This window comes from Saimiri boliviensis, chromosome 15, assembly GCF_048565385.1.
Source record: "Saimiri boliviensis isolate mSaiBol1 chromosome 15, mSaiBol1.pri, whole genome shotgun sequence".
NCBI lineage: Eukaryota > Metazoa > Chordata > Mammalia > Primates > Cebidae > Saimiri > Saimiri boliviensis.
Window position 1 is genome coordinate 26,849,345 of NC_133463.1, and position 15,823 is coordinate 26,865,167.

At 39.8% G+C, this 15,823-nt stretch overlaps 1 protein-coding gene across 8 annotated transcripts in view; it reads left to right on the forward strand.

The window, feature by feature from the left end:
• Window positions 1–809: 809 nt before the first annotated feature.
• RGS22 (regulator of G protein signaling 22) overlaps window positions 810–15,823 on the forward strand; it is a 166,487-nt gene continuing 151,473 nt past the window's right edge. For 7 of the 8 annotated variants that reach the window (XR_012514043.1, XR_005578274.2, XM_003943028.4 and 4 more), the window contains exons 1-3: window positions 810–1,150; window positions 1,617–1,645; window positions 13,568–13,630. Coding sequence is in view for 6 of the 8 variants with exons in the window: in XM_003943028.4 (XP_003943077.1) it covers window positions 1,126–1,150; window positions 1,617–1,645; window positions 13,568–13,630 (117 nt within the window). In the remaining 2 variants the exon portion in view is untranslated. The remainder of the gene's footprint in view (window positions 1,151–1,616; window positions 1,646–13,567; window positions 13,631–15,823) is intronic. The other variant, XM_010330870.3, reaches the window with a different exon arrangement.

The following is a 15,823-nucleotide window of genomic DNA, read 5'->3' on the forward strand; positions in this document are numbered from 1 at the left end:
AGCCACCGAAGGTTTTAAGCAGGTCAGATTTGCATTCAGATGGATGATTTTGAATTCATCATGGAGAATGGGCTTAAGCTGAACTCCACTGGTAGCAAAGACTGAAAGACCAGTCAGGAAGTTTTTACAACAGTTCAGATGGAGCCTGTACTAAGGCTGTTACTAGCAGAAGAGGAGACCCCAGATTTCAGAAACACTAAGGGAGAATTAGCAGGACCCAGTGTTTAACTGAATAAGAGAGTTGGGGGGCGGGCAGTAAGTTTTAGGGAAAAGCTCCCAGGTTTCCGGCTTGAGTAACCTAACAGACGGAGGTACCACATTAGGTGAACGTGAGGCCCCCTCAGGTAATTTTAAAGCGTAGCTAACTTGAAAATGCAGCAGCCCTAACTGACTGGCACACACGTGTATTGATGAAGTTCGGGGTTCCTGTAGGCCGCGAATATTTTAACTTTTTACACAAGCATTTCATACAACTGTGCTGGAGATCAAGAGCTGTGTGTCGCGGGCCTCCTGAAGAATGAGGAAAACCCAAGAAAGGCCCGGCTCTTCCCTGCTTCCTCCGCTTCTCCGGACCAGCCGCCCCGGCCGCCCCGGCCGCCTCGTGCCCCGCGCCCCGCGTGCCCGCGGCCTCTCCCTCCCGTGGAGCACCGCGTTTCCCTGTCCGGTGCTGGTGGGCTGTGGTGGAAGAAGAACGGGCTTGAGCCACGGTCACCACAGTAACGAATTCGCGGCAGTTCTCAAGGGCCACAGGCGTCTCCAGGGCGCCCCTCCTGGGTGACCGCACCGGGGGTCGGGACGCGCGTCCGCCCCCAGCTCTTCCCAGCGCCGGCCCCTGCCCCAGAGGAGGAGCAAAGGAGGGCAGGGGGCGGCTGGGGTGTTCCTGTAGCGGCTCTGAACCCCGGAAGGCCCCTGACGGCCGGGCCTCGGCCTCCTGGGGCGGCCGCATTGTCTAAGCTCCATAGCAACCCAGGCGCGGCGCGGGCCACGCGAGTCGGCGCAGCTACGGGGTCCGCTCGCCGCCGCCGCCGCTTGCTTCCGGGGAGAGACCCGCCCTGACCGCGCTGGGCCCGCGCTCTGGGGCCCTGACGGCCTGCGAGGGCTCCCGGCGCCGGCGGCGGCCACGGCATGCCAGAGAAGAGGCTCACCGCGGGTAGGTGGCGGCCCCGCAGGGACGGAGGCCGGGCCGCACCACGCGCCGGCCTGTGGACCTCACCTCCTGCCCCGGCGCCCCACTTCCGGATGTGAGAAAAACTGGCTTCACTGCCTTCCCGGTAGATTTTATGAGGAATTTTATGTCCTCCCTGTTTGCGCTGGCACTGCATTATCTCGCTTAAGTCTGCGTTTTGTACGTAGAACAATAGAGGCTTCCGTCTGTGAAGGGTAACGCCCGGGTCACAGTGAAGTAGTGACCAGGCAGGATTCCAGAGGCCTTTCCTCCCCACTTCCACCGCGAATTCCAACTTAAAATGCAAGCCATGTGCAGAGAATGAACAGAAAGCCAGAAGTTTAAGGAGCTTGCCCGTGTCTACCGTAGAGCTAGGTGCTGTCTCATTGTTTCATTTACTCAAAGGAAATCAGATTTGAGGGAGATAATGTAATATTTTGTCTTGTTTCAGAGCCGCCAACTATTACAGAAGAAGAATTTGTAAGTATAATATCAAGGGGCTACTTACTTTTTTCTTTGACCTTTAAAATAATAGCAAATATTAGATCATACAAGAAAGCTGTGTGTTTCCTTTCCTCCTTATTGCCAGAGTTTTGATTTAGTAATGATGGTAATAACTGTGTAGGATCTTTTTAAATTCTCTATCAGACACATTGTATGGTGGATGCTGTTTATCATTAAAGTTCTTTCACATAAATGGCCTCAGTTAATTTCTCTAAACTCTTAAATGACTCAACGAGAGGAAGGTTTTCTCTCCATGGCTTTATTGTGATGTGCTGTGCAGTTCCTGGTTGCAGTAAACATAAGTAGATGGCACTGATGGATGAAGAGTGATCAATTTATAACTCCTTTAAAATGTACTAAATATTCTCAGTTCAGACTTCTAGAGAGGTTGAGTAATAAAAGTACTTTGCTAAGTCTACCCTGTACATTGTCATGTAGGTGAGTGCTACATTTAGGGTGGGTTCCATTGTAATTCCCATCATATACAGTGTTTAAGGAACTTGCCCGAGGTTACACCGACAAATAGGAGGTTTCAGAGCCTAATTCCTACCAAAGTCTGAGTCTGATTCTAAGAGCTCTAACCACTTCTCTCTGTTATTTATTTATGTCTTCTAGCACTTACTTCTGGAAGTGCTGATTATCTATTGTTGGCTGATTATCTTATTTGCTTTTGGCTTTCAATCGACAAACATGAGTGATTGTACAGTCATAGTGTGGTCCTAGATGCTGAGGTTAAGTCTGAAGAAGTTCACGGTCCAGCAGGGACTAAGAGAGAAGAAAAGGCTAAGGCTGTGTGTGCTGGCGGCTTTCACATTCACCTTTCCAGAGCTCTGGTCCATTGCTGGAAGAGACAGACACACACACACATACATACACACAACCACCAAAGGTAGAAGTACACAGAACAAGTCAGAAATTCCTCCCATTACACAGATCAAGTCAGAAATTCCTCCCATCTTCTGGCCATGTTGGCAGAGCTCGGCTTAAAACACACACACACACACACACACACACACACACACACACACACACACATATTATGAGACAGGGTCTCACTCTGTTACCCAGACTGGAGTGCAGTGGCCCCGTTACAGCTCACTGCAGCTCTGACTTTCCTGGACTCAGGTGATCTTCCCAGCTCAGCTATTCGAGTCGCTGGCACTGTAGGCACATGCTACCACATCTGGCTAATTTTTATATTTTTTTGTAGAGACAGAGTTTCACCATGTTGCCCAGGCCGGTCTGAAATTCCTGTGCTCAAGTGATTTACCCACCTTGACCTCCCAAAGTGCAGAGATTACAGGCCTCAGCCACAGTGCCCAACCCAGAACTCTGCTTTTAATGGGAAATTTCTATAAGCTGCTTCAGGCCTTTCTGAACTGCTCTTAGCTCCAGCAGGTGGTGAGCATTTCTGAAGCCAGCAAATCTTTTCCCTTACTGCTGAAGAACACTCAACAACAGGCCACTTAACATTTGAGCACTTCACTAACCATTTTAGGCATTGGCCTCATCCTTGAACTCCTAATAGCTTGAAGACTCTATTAGGCACTCTCTTTCTCTTGGCCTGATTTTGCTGCCTCTGAGTTCTCTCATCTTATTATTCCCCCTTCTGGCTTCTCTTTTTCTTTTCTCATGAAAGTAATGACCTTCTTCAGGATCCTGTTCTCCGGGTTTTTCCTGGATGAGCTCCTCTTCTCCTCCTGTAGCTTCAGCTACCCCTGTTTTGTGGGACTTCCACGTCTTCACACCTCCCATCCAGACACCACTTTTAATGCCAGCTCTATATATCCAGCAGGTTATTGGGCCCCTTCATCATCTGAATGTCCACGTCAACAGTCTAAATGGAAATTTTCTCCCCAGGGTCCCCCACCCCGTTCTGTTTTTCCTCCACTTCTTATTTTGGTTCGTGGTGCTACAGGCCATTCAGTCACTCGTATCAAAGCCTTTCTTCCCTTTTCTTCATCCTCTGCCTGCAATCATTCACCAAGCTCCCTTCATAGCCAGATTTTTTTTCCATCCACACAGCTACTGTCTCATTTCAAGGCCCCACCCTGGGCCTGGAGTTTGGTAGTAATCCTAACTGATACCATTGCCTGCAATATTCCTACTGCCAACTCCAATTTATCTTTGTCTAAAGCATAAAATTCAAGCTCCTGAGCATCAGTTGTATTAGATTACTTCCTGTTGCTTTGCTCTGTCTACCTTTAGATTTTTCCTTCTTCCATCACTCTTACCCTGGCTGTCAGATTGCTATTAATTTTTAAAAACATTACCATGTTACTTGCTTACTCAGAGTTTTTATTAATAACTAGTATTTACTGAATGCTAACTACATGCTAGTATTTAGCCTCAAAACAACCCTACTGGGTGGTTATCATTGCCCACATTTCACAGAAGAGGAGGTTGAAGTTCACAGTGGTGAACTAACTGGGCCTGAGGCCACATATCTCATAACTGGTAAAGCCAAAATGTCAATTGCTTCGCTTTAGCCTTCAAAACCTTTTCTATAAATGTTCAGCCTTCTTTAACCTTACCTCCCAATACTTTTCTCTGTGATAAAGACAACATTCTTACTGTTTTTGGTTTGGTTTCTAAAGTACATCCACATGCCTTCTGCCCCAGCCAAACTATACCCCACTTGTCTCCCTGCCTTTGCTGTCAAATTTTGTCTCAGTTGCCCATCCCCATCGATTTCACAATCTTGCACATTCTTCAAGGTCCAGCTAATCTCCTCCATGAAGCCTTTCCAACCTAACATCATCCAGACTGCCTGTGAGCTCTGAGCAGCTTTTAGCTGAGACCAGTTTACAACCAGATTCTCAAATTCACATGCTCAGCCAAGTATTGTCTATAGATTAAATAATTAACATGTCTTGCACATGTTTACCCATTTTTCAAAAGTGTGAAAGTATTGTCCTCATTAATAAAGTACACATTCTTAGGAAAAATGTGTCAGGGACCTGTGGCTCCCCAAACTTCATTCTTTCCTTTTCTGTAGGATATTAGACACATTGCTATCCTGAATAAAGACTACATTTTCTAGCTTCCCTTGCAGCCAAATGTGATCACAGAACCAAATCCTGGCCAATACGATGTAAGCAGAAGCGTTGTGTCCTACTTCTCTGAAAAGCTGATGTTTACAGAAATCAAATAATGGACCCTTAGGTCACAGAGCTACTAGTTAGTTGAACCACAATTAGAAGCTGGGTTATTCTAACTTTTATACTTATGTAAGTGTAGAAGGAAAGAATGAGCTCTTCTTTTCTGCTGGCTGGAATAAAGTTGTGATGCTGGAGCTAAAGCAGTCATCTTAGGTCATGAGGTAGATGTGGCATCTTGAGGATGGCAGAGACATAAGATCAGAGGATCCTGGGTCCCTGTTGTTTGGGAAGCCACAATGCCAGCCCTGAACTGCTTATGATTACATGAGAAAAATATTTTATGATTTATTTAAGTAGCGTGTTGTGGTGTGTTTTTTTTTGTTTGTTTGGGTTTTTTTTGGTTTTGTGCACCTATGTTCATACCAACTTTTTTTTCATATTGTATTTTCTCAGTTAGTGGATCTAAAAGTACAATGCTATTGTGGACACCTGCAAAGTAATATTTGAACTTAACATGAGATCTTCATCCTCAAAGGACAGAATAACTCATTTAGAATAAAGCATTTATTTGTCAGGGACACATAACTTGTATATAATTTTAATTTTTTACCTAGGCATATGGTACACATTGAGAAAATTTAAAGTAAGAGTAAATTACAAAATTTACACATTAAAATTTAGGGCCAGGTACAGTGGCTCACATCTGAAATCTCAGCACTTTGGGAGGCCAAGGCGGGTAGATCATGAGATCAGGAGATTGAGACCATCCTGGCCAACATGGTGAAACTTTGTCTCTACTAAAAATACAAACAGAAATTAGCCAGTGTGCCTGTAGTCCCAGCTGCTCAGGAGGCTGAGGCAGGAGAATCACTTGAACCTAGGAGGCGGAGGTTGCACTGAGCCAAGATTGTACCACTGTACTCCAGCCTGGCGACAGAGCGAGACTCTGTCTCAAAAAAAAAAAAAAATTTTTTTAAGAGTAACTCCACTTTAAACTTACACCTAAAGTAAGGCATAAGGTACACATTCAGAAAGTTTGAAGTGAGAGTGATTCCTTAAATTTTTTTAACATTAAAATAGAGTACATTAATATTACAGATTTAAGTACCTGACTTTTAAATTCAAAATAGTATCTTTTTCTTATGCCTTAAAAGTAGTTTGTTTGCAACTATGCAAGTAAGTGTGCCAGGTTTCAAAAAAAAAGTCTTTATCAAGTCTTCCATCAAAAATGGAAGCCAGGAAAGAAAATTCTTTATGGTGTAAAAACATTGTAGTGTAATGATCTATTTTGTTGAAGATTTTCTAATTTAGAAAACCTGAAGTTTTATTAACTTTAAAAGAAGATTACGCCGGGCATGGTGGCTCAGCCCTGTAATCCCAACACTTTGGGAGGCCGAGGCGGGTGGACCACGAGGTCAAGAGATCAAGATCATCCTGGCCAGCATGGTGAAACCCTGTCTCTACTAAAAATTCAAAAATTCGCTGGACATGGCAGCATGTACCTGTAGTCCCGGCTACTCAAGAGGCTGAGGCAGGCAAATCACTTGAACCCGAGAGGCAGAGGTTGCAGTGAGTCAAGATCACACCACTGCTCTCAAGTCTGGCAACAAGACTCTGTCTAAAAAAAAAAAAAAAAAAAAAAAAAGACTAAAAGCTGTTTAAAAAAGAAAAAGTTAAAAAAGAGAATACCTTGTAATCTTACCATCAAATTAAGAGAAACTTTAGCTTCAAACACTATTTACTTGTATCTTACTTGTTAAAAATGGTATTCATTTTTAGTTAATTTTTAGTCTGTTCAAATTGCTATTTTGTTATTTTTACAGGTTGAATGAAATTATGATAAACACAAGGTATTTCCAAAGCATGAAGACATTCTCATTTTTTAACATACAGTATCCATGGGTTCCACATCTGTGGATTCAACCAAACTTGAATTGAAAAGACAGAAAAAGGCCAGGCACGGTGGCTCACCACTGTAACCCCAGCACTTTGGTAGGCTGACATGGGCAGATCACCTGAGATCAGGAGTTCGAGACCAGCCTAATCAACATGGTGAAACCCTGTCTCTACTAAAAATACAAAAATTAGCCAGATGTGATGGCACATGCTTGTAGTCCCAGCTATTTGGGTGGCTGAAGCAGCACAGAATTGCTTGAACCAGGGAGGTGGAGGCTATGAGCCCAGATCGTGCCACTGCACTCCAGCTTCAGTGACAGAGTGAGACTCGGTCTCAAAAAAAAAAAAAATTTTTTCAGAAGAAAATACAAACTTCAAAAATACAGGATAACCATTTGCATAACATTTACATTGTATTAGATATTATAAGAAATCTAGAGATGATTTAAAGTACATGGGAGGATGGGTAGAGGTTTTATGCAAATACTAAGCCATTTTATATCAGGGACTTGAGCATCCCCAGATTTCAGGATCTGGTGGGGTGGGGGTGGGGGTTCCTGGAACCAATCCCTATGGATACCAAGGGACAACTGTGTAGAAAAAAGGTCCATAATTCTAGTCTTCATAAATAAGACTAATTACCTGGCAATTAATGACCACTTGGTGTTTTTTTTTTTTCAAATATGTAAAATTATGCATATTGGATTAAATGAATAGTGAGAGCTTTCTGGGGATGATACACTAGGCAGCTTTATATGGAAACACTGGAAGGCAAGGCTAGACCTAAGTATTACCCCTACTTTCTTCTGTACTTGTTTCTTTAAGAGGTTGCCGAGCTAGGGGCCAGAAGTGTTGTGAACAAGTCTTTCTGAAACTAAGACAGGTCCCAGAGGTCCTTTGTGAAGTGTTGGGCTATTTGGAATTCTTTCATTTCTATGGAGTCCTTTCCTCTGGGTAGGAATCAAATTCTCTGATGCTTTTTTGGAACTACAGAAACTATGTTAGCAGTCCCACTGATAAGTTAGTAAATAAGTATATCATTAAGCAACTTTTTCAACATATGGCCATATTCGACACTATTGGGGACCAACATTGTCATTAGTCCCCAAAGTAGCATACCTACTTTGGGATTTAGGGACGTTTGCCACATCCTGTTTTAACCCATAAAGTATAGAATGGGAGAAAAGGTAACAAAGGTTGTGAGATACTCTGTGCTTTAAATGAGTATATTGAGTTGTAAAGATCTTTGTGAAAGGAGAAAGTGTTAGGGTATTCGGGCCTAAAAGATTGTCTGAAGCCTAGTAGGTATAATTCGAGGTATGACTGGATAAAAGTGAGTCCAGAGATTCCTTCACCTTTGCAAGTCTTTTGGGTATGAGAGACAGAGACAGAGAGAGAGAGAATCTGTGATGATAATTTGGAGGATAAAAGCAGAGTCCATACTTTTGTTCCTCATTGCATGCACCACTTTAATATCTTCCTCCTTCATAGACTTCATTTATTAAAAAATACGATTTTGTTAACCAGTGGGGATCTGATACATGGGCTTTTGGGTTTTGAATTTTAAAAATGTCTTGATCTAAGCAAGCTATACTTTCAACAGGATACATTGTGGAGCTTTGTCTCATCTTGCATTCTCTTTCTCTGACTTTTTTCCTCTTTTGACAATATCTTCTTTTAATTAGTATTATTCATTAGTGTCTTTTTAAGGTTATTAGTCTTTTTAGGTTTCATGTTCTTAATGTAACCATTCAATTATTCATTCCATAAAAAGTTGTAAACATTTGCTATCTAAAGGTATTGAGAAATTAAAAGAATAAATAGGAAACAGCCCTGTTTCTCCAGAGGTTCACAATCCAATGGATGAGATGTATCAGCAATTATAGTATGAAGTGACAAAGGTTTTTATAGGAGAAATGCAGATGATCACTACTCCAGACTTCTGGAGAAGAAAAAAGATAGGTAGGTGAATAAGGGGGAAAGTTTTTCTGGGCATAATAATCAGCATGTGCCAAGGTGCGGAACTGTAAAAAAAATTGCTATTACTATTACATGTAGCATGAGATAAGGCTGGACAGTGAGCAGGAGGCAAATTGCATTCATCATAAGCCCTTTCTGTGGTAGAAGAGGATTGGTGATTGAGGGAGTAAATGGATCCTTTGCATTAAATGAGGTGTGGCTAGGAACACTGACCCATAGGTTTGTATGGGTAAGAAGGAATAGGAAAGATGAGATTTGGCATTTGATGGACAGAATGGTGACCCAGAGGTCTCAAGGGTCAGTCCCTTAGTGGGTAGGATTCCAGAGTAATGGTGAGAAGATGGTCAGATAACCAGGAATTTATTCTGGAGGCAACGATGCTGATTTGAGAATCGGTCATTTAATATACAGAAGGCTAAGAAGGCTGTCCATAAGGTGCAGAGAAACTTGATCTTATTTCCTTAACATAAACTCCCCCCCGACCCCGCCAACATTTTACTAAGAAAAAATTTAAACATATAAGAATTAAAAGAATTGTATAGTGAACACTGATATACCCACTACTAAGATTTCACAATTTTTGTTACATTCACTTTTTCACATAGCTCTGCTATCTCATCATCCATCCATCAGTGCATCTTATTTTTTTATGCATTTCAAAGTAAGTTATATATATTGATAAACTCCACCCCTAAATACTTCATGGGGATCATGAACTATTAGTAGTGTTAAATACTAGCTTTTGATTCTTTTATTGGTACAAAATTCATACACTGGGAAATGCAAACATTTAAAGAAGAATAATTTGTTGAATTTTGACAAATGTATACCTGTGTAATCCAAACTCCAATCCATACATAGAACATTTCATTTCCATAATTCTAGAAAGTTCTTCGAGCTCCTTCTCAGTTGATTCTTATTCCTATTCCCCGGAGACACCTACTATGCCATCTTGCTTTCTGGCTTCTTTCTGGCTCATGAGTTTCTCTGTGTACTCAGCATTATTGTCCCTCATATTTATATTTCTAAACATAGAATTTGAAGTTACTTGAAATGCATTTCAAATGCTGTTTTTCACACCTGTGTCTCTTCTGATTCTTCTTACCAGAGAACATCTTTCCCTCCTTTGGAAGAAACAATTTATATTGTGATTCTCTTAGGGCATGTATCATATTCTTTCTTGGAATCTGTTTTTTTTGGTCTGTATTTATCTTATTTCCTCTTCCTTGTTTATAATGTCTTTATGTATCTTTCATCTTTTAGAGTTGTAAAGTAATTGAGCTGGGTGTGGTGGCTTATGCTTGTAATCCCAGCACTGTGGGAGGTCAAGGTAGGAGGATCACTTGAATCCGGGAGTTTGAGACCAGCATAGGCAATATAGTGAAATCCTGTCTCTACAAAAAAACAATTTTTTTTTTTAATTAGCTAAGCACCTAGGTGACAGAGTAAGACCCTGTATCCAAAAAAAAAAAAAAAAGTAATTCATCTGATTTGAAGGTACAGCAAAATAAGCAAACAATTTTACCTACCATGATTAGCAAGCGCACATAAATATTTTGTTAACCCTCTTTCAGTAAGACATTTGAGAAGTTTGAACTAAAAATGGAAAAGCTGACTTCATTTTCACAGATGGCACACCTGGAATGCATGAAAAAAAAAAAAAACAGGATTCAATAGTATATTCTGAAGAAGTGTTCTTACCTTCATTCAACAGAGAATCTGTGTTGCAAATTTTGCAGTCAGGCTTACGGAATGATGTAATGGAGGAAATGATTGTAACTCTCAATTTTCTTCCTGATTTTACCATTAACCATCACTAGCTTATTGGAAGATGTTAAACCTAAGCATAGAGACTTAGAGCATTTTAATATGGCCAAGTAACAGGATTGTGGAAACTCTTTGAGACTGAGCTACATTTTAGCTCAAGACATTAATTTTTTTTTTTTTTGAGATGGAATTTTGCTCTTGTTGCCCAGGCTGTAGTGCAGTGGCATGATCTCGGCTCACTGCAACCTCTACCTCCTGGGTTCAGGCAATTCTCATGCTTCAGGCTTCCAAATAGCTGGGATTACAGGCACCCACCACCATACCCAGCTAATTTTCATATTTTTGGTAGAGATGGGGTTTCACTGTATTGGCCAGGCTGGTCTCAAACCCTTGTCCTCAGGTGATCTGCCTGCCTTGGCCTCCCAGAGTGCTGGGATTACAGATGTAACTAAAGGGTTTGTGGTGTAAAGGGCTTATCAAATACTCATGGGTTTACAAGACTGCTTAATGATGTGACAAGATATTTTGAACACATTGAACTAGAAACTGCAGTGGGAAAATGTGTTCATTTATTTACTAAGAGAAGGACAGGCCTTTCCACTCAAGTACCACATATGGGTTGAGCAGATGGCACTTGGAGGTAACACTTATTTCCCATTGTGGAACTACCCGGTATCAGCAGAATTGCTGAAGTTTAATATTGATAGGTATTAAGGCACAATTTTAGAAATATTGATTTTGATGTATTTAATAATGCCTGAGATTTTCATAGTTTTCTGTAAGTGCAAACCAAAGGATATGACTGAATGCCTAGGAAATATCAAGTCACCAAAGGGTTAGAGCAGTGCTACTGCTGCCACCTGAGAACGCTTATCCGTCCATGGTGAGATGAGCTGAGCTCAGGAATCTAGAGTAAACTTATAGAAACTTTATGGCAGTTTGACAAAGTATACTTATATCTGTTGAATTTAATAATAAAAAATAGGGGTTGTAATATGTATCTTTTATTTCATTTTCTAATTATTCATTCAAAGTTATCAATCTGAAACAGGTTAAGGAAAAAAACAAAACAGGGCTGGGTGTGGTGCCTCATGCTTGTAATCCCAACACTTTAGGAGGCCAAAGAGGGCAGACACCTTGAGGCCAGGAGTTCAAGACCAGCCTAGGTAACATGGTGAAACGCTGTCTCTACAAAAAAAATACAAAAATGAGCTGGGTGTGTTGGTGTTTGCCTGTAGTGCCAGCCACTCAGGAGACTGAGGCACAAGAATCACTGGAACCCAGGTTGCAGTGAGCCGAGATCGCGCCACTGCACTTGGGCCTGGGGGACAGCAAGACCTTGCCTCAAAACAAGAACAAAAACAAAAAAACAAAACAAAACAGGTACCTCCTCTCAAAGAGTTCATTGAGTTAGTCTTTTAGAAGTGCAAGGTATCTGGAAATGAATATATGAATCTGAAAATTAGAAATTTCAGGCAATGCAGCAATTCTAGGCAGTACTTGAATTTAATAATAAAAAATTGGTATTGCAATTTGTATCTTTTATTTCATTTTCTAATTATTCATTCAAAGTTATCTATCTGAAATAGGTTAAGGAATTTTAATTCCAAGTGGAGCCAGGTCCACCTGGCTCTACAAAATATACATTTTGTATTATGGCTAAAAAATCAAAATGAAATGTCTATTTTAGCAAAACTAACAAGGGATTGTATTGCGCTGCTATAAATTATTTAAGATATACACTGTATATATCTGGATTTTTGATCATGTGATTCAGTACTGCCAAATTTGGCCAACCTTATTGTAGCATGATGACTTCTACCCAGAATTCAGATATTTTCTCCTAAGAGTTAGCAAAATCTAGGTGGTTCACTAACTACAGTTGGGATTATTAAAGTAACTTTGAAAGGTAAAGTTTGATAGGTTATTAAATGCCTTATAGCTTCCCCCAGAAGGATATCTACCTTGTTCTCTTTAGATACACTTTGCCGATCAGGACTTTCTTTGAGCTTATACTACTAAGGTACTACTACTAAGGTAGTCAATTTATTAAATTCTTGGTTTGTTGTTATTTTAATCAGTTGAAATTTTTAGAAAACTAAATCTTTTGTTTTAATTTTAAAGTTTCTAATAGTTTCTTGATATAAATTCTGTAAGTGATTGCTTATAACTCTCTTCTGATGCTGCAATTACTTAGAGAAATTACCCTGAACACCTGCTTTCCAAACTAGGTGCAATATGCTATAGTGTCTTCCTTATAGCACTATATACTTCAATACATTTTTTAAATTGGCCAGTGTAAGAAGAAAGTAAGCAGCCATATGGAAATAATAGCATTGTGTCATATTGTCAACTTTTATGTTAGATTTGGAAAACTGAAATATAATTATGAATAACAAAATAAACACATGTACCATACAGCAGTATGCCTTGATGTGCTTTTGACACAATGGAAACAATTACTAATAAAATAAGGTGTCTTACTATTTGGAAGAGAGATTTTTTTCTTGGCAGTGGGTTTTCAGTTTTGCCAATTTGAAAAGTGGCTATGTTGGTGGATGAGATAGTTATGGAAAAAATATATACAATCTTTATGCTTAGAACACATGCATTGTCAAAATTTCCTCATGCAGAAGTGAAGCAGGATCCAGATTACAAAATCTATCTCATTCTGGGGGTTGGGGGGCAGTAGAACGTTTTCTTCACTTCTTTAACACTTCCATTGGGCTATTTAAGAAATATACACTCTCAATTTCATTTGGGCCCCAAACACTGCTTCTTGTTGACCCTGGCTTTATTTTTATGAAATATATATATTTTTAATAAGTCTGTGTAAAACTCACCATGTGGTGGTATTATTTTGTGTTTGTTGATGTTTCATTTAAGTGTTGCGCTATATTTTTCATGTGTTCTGTTTTCCAACTAAGTATAGTAGCAAAGTGTTTTAAGAATATGCTCCCTTCTGTTTTCTTACTTTTTCCTTCCAGAGATTGTAGCACTGTGTTCAGTTTATGGTAAGGGTCCACTGTTGACTGACTAAAAAAGATTTGAAGATCTATGTAATAATAAATTGGTAGCAGAATTGGAGAATAATATAGGCATGATTTAAAACATTGTATTATAATTATAATACTGTGTTTTTATGTTTTTGCAGGAAGATTCCCTGGCAACAGACGATTTTCTTGTAGACTACTTCAATGAATTTCTAAGCCTTCCAGTGAGTTTGTTATTATGATCTATTGAATATATATTATCAAAGCAAAATATTTTAATCACTTAATTATCTTGTGAGACCAATTTATCAGGGATAGTGCTTTTTAAGAAATATTAATGAAAGCATTTAGGTAAATGTTACATCTTTTTATATAGTTAATCATTTGGATTTGAATCATATTAAGAAATTATTTTTATTAAAGAAAGTTGGAGTTTTTCTAACCATTAAAAAGCATTCTGTACAAACTCTGGTTCAGCTGTATTTGGCACCATGTTAGGCTTTTTTTTTTTTTTTTCTTTGAGACAGTGTGTGTTGCTCTGTCACCCACGCTGGAGTACAATGGTACAATCATGGCTCACTGCATTATGGAATTTAAATTGACACACCAAAGCCCCTGCTCCCTTTCCAAGAACAAGCCTGAGTGACATCACAGGATACTCAGGAAGTTCTTGTTTGGTCTGACTCTTTCGTTGTTCAGTTGTACCTTATACAAAACTCAGTAGCATCACAAAATTGCCAGAATTGCTCTTCTAGGTTATGTAGAACCCCATGGGCTCTGCAGTCTCCACTCTCCCTCCAAAACAAATACATTTGTGAAATTTTAAATAGAAAAAATCTCTATGTAGGCCTAATGTTAGTTTCTCAACATTTAAATTTCAGTGTCTTGGGATTTGTGATTAGATTGATGTGTTGTGGAAAATAAATAAATTCCCTTTCTTTTTTAAAAATCCTATTTTAAAGTATAGAAATGACATAACAACACCATTTATTAAACAGGGAATCCTTTCCCCATTGCTTGTTTTTGTCAGGTTTGTCAAAGATCGGATGGTTGTAGATATGTTGTGTTTCCTCTGAGGCCTCTGTTCTGTTCCATTGGTCTATATCTCTGTTTTGGTACCAGTACAATGTTGTTTTGATTACTGTAGCCTTGTAGTATAGTTTGAAGTCCAGTAGTGTGATGCCTCCTGCTTTGTTCTTTTTGCTTAGAATTGACTTGGCTATGTGGGCTCTCTTTTGGTTCCATATGAAGTTTAAGGTGTTTTTTTCCAGTTCTGTGAAGAAGGTCATTGGTAGCTTGATGGGAATAGCATTGAATTTGTAAATTACTTTGGGCAGTATGGCCATTTTCACGATGTTGATTCTTCCTAACCATGAACATGGGATGTTTCTCCATCTGTTTGTGTCCTCTCTTATTTCGTTGAGCAGTGACTTGTAGTTCTCCTTGAAGAGGTCCTTTACGTTCCTTGTTAGTTGTATTCCTAGGTATTTTATTCTCTTTGTAGCAATTGTGAATGGCAGTTTGTTCTTGATTTGGCTCTCTTTAAGTCTGTTACTGGTATATAGGAATGCTTGTGATTTTTGCACATTGATTTTGTATACAGAGACTTTGCTGAATTTGTTTATCAGTTTCAGGAGATTTTGGGCTGAGATGATGGGGTCTTCTAGATATACAATCATGTCATCTGCAAATAGAGACAATTTGATTTCCTCCTTTCCTATTTGAATACCCTTTATTTCTTTTTCTTGCCTGATTGCTCTGGCTAGAACTTCCAGTAGTATATTGAATAGGAGTGGTGAGAGAGGGCATCCTTGTCTAGTGCCGGATTTCAAAGGGAATGCTTCCTGGCTGGCCATGTGCAGAAAGCAGAAACTGGACCCCTTCCTGACACCTTACACTAAAATTAACTCCAGATGGATTAAAGACTTAAACATCAGACCTAACACCATAAAAACCCTAGAAGAAAATCTAGGCAAAACCATTCAGGACATAGGCGTAGGCAAGGACTTCATGACCAAAATGCCAAAAGCGTTGGCAACAAAAGCCAAAATAGACAAATGGGACCTAATCAAACTCCACAGCTTCTACACGGCAAAAGAAACAGTCATTAGAGTGAATCGGCAACCAACAGAATGGGAAAAAATTTTAGCAGTCTACCCATCTGACAAGGGGCTGATATCCAGGATTTACAAAGAACTAAAACAGATCTACAAGAAAAAAACAAACAAGCCCATTCAAAAGTGGGCGAAAGATATGAACAGACACTTTACAAAAGAAGACATACAGGAGGCCAACAAACCTATGAAAAAAATGCTCATCATCACTGGTCATTAGAGAAATGCAAATCAAAACTACATTGAAATACCATCTCACACCAGTTAGAATGGCAATCATTAAAATATCTGGAGACAACAGAT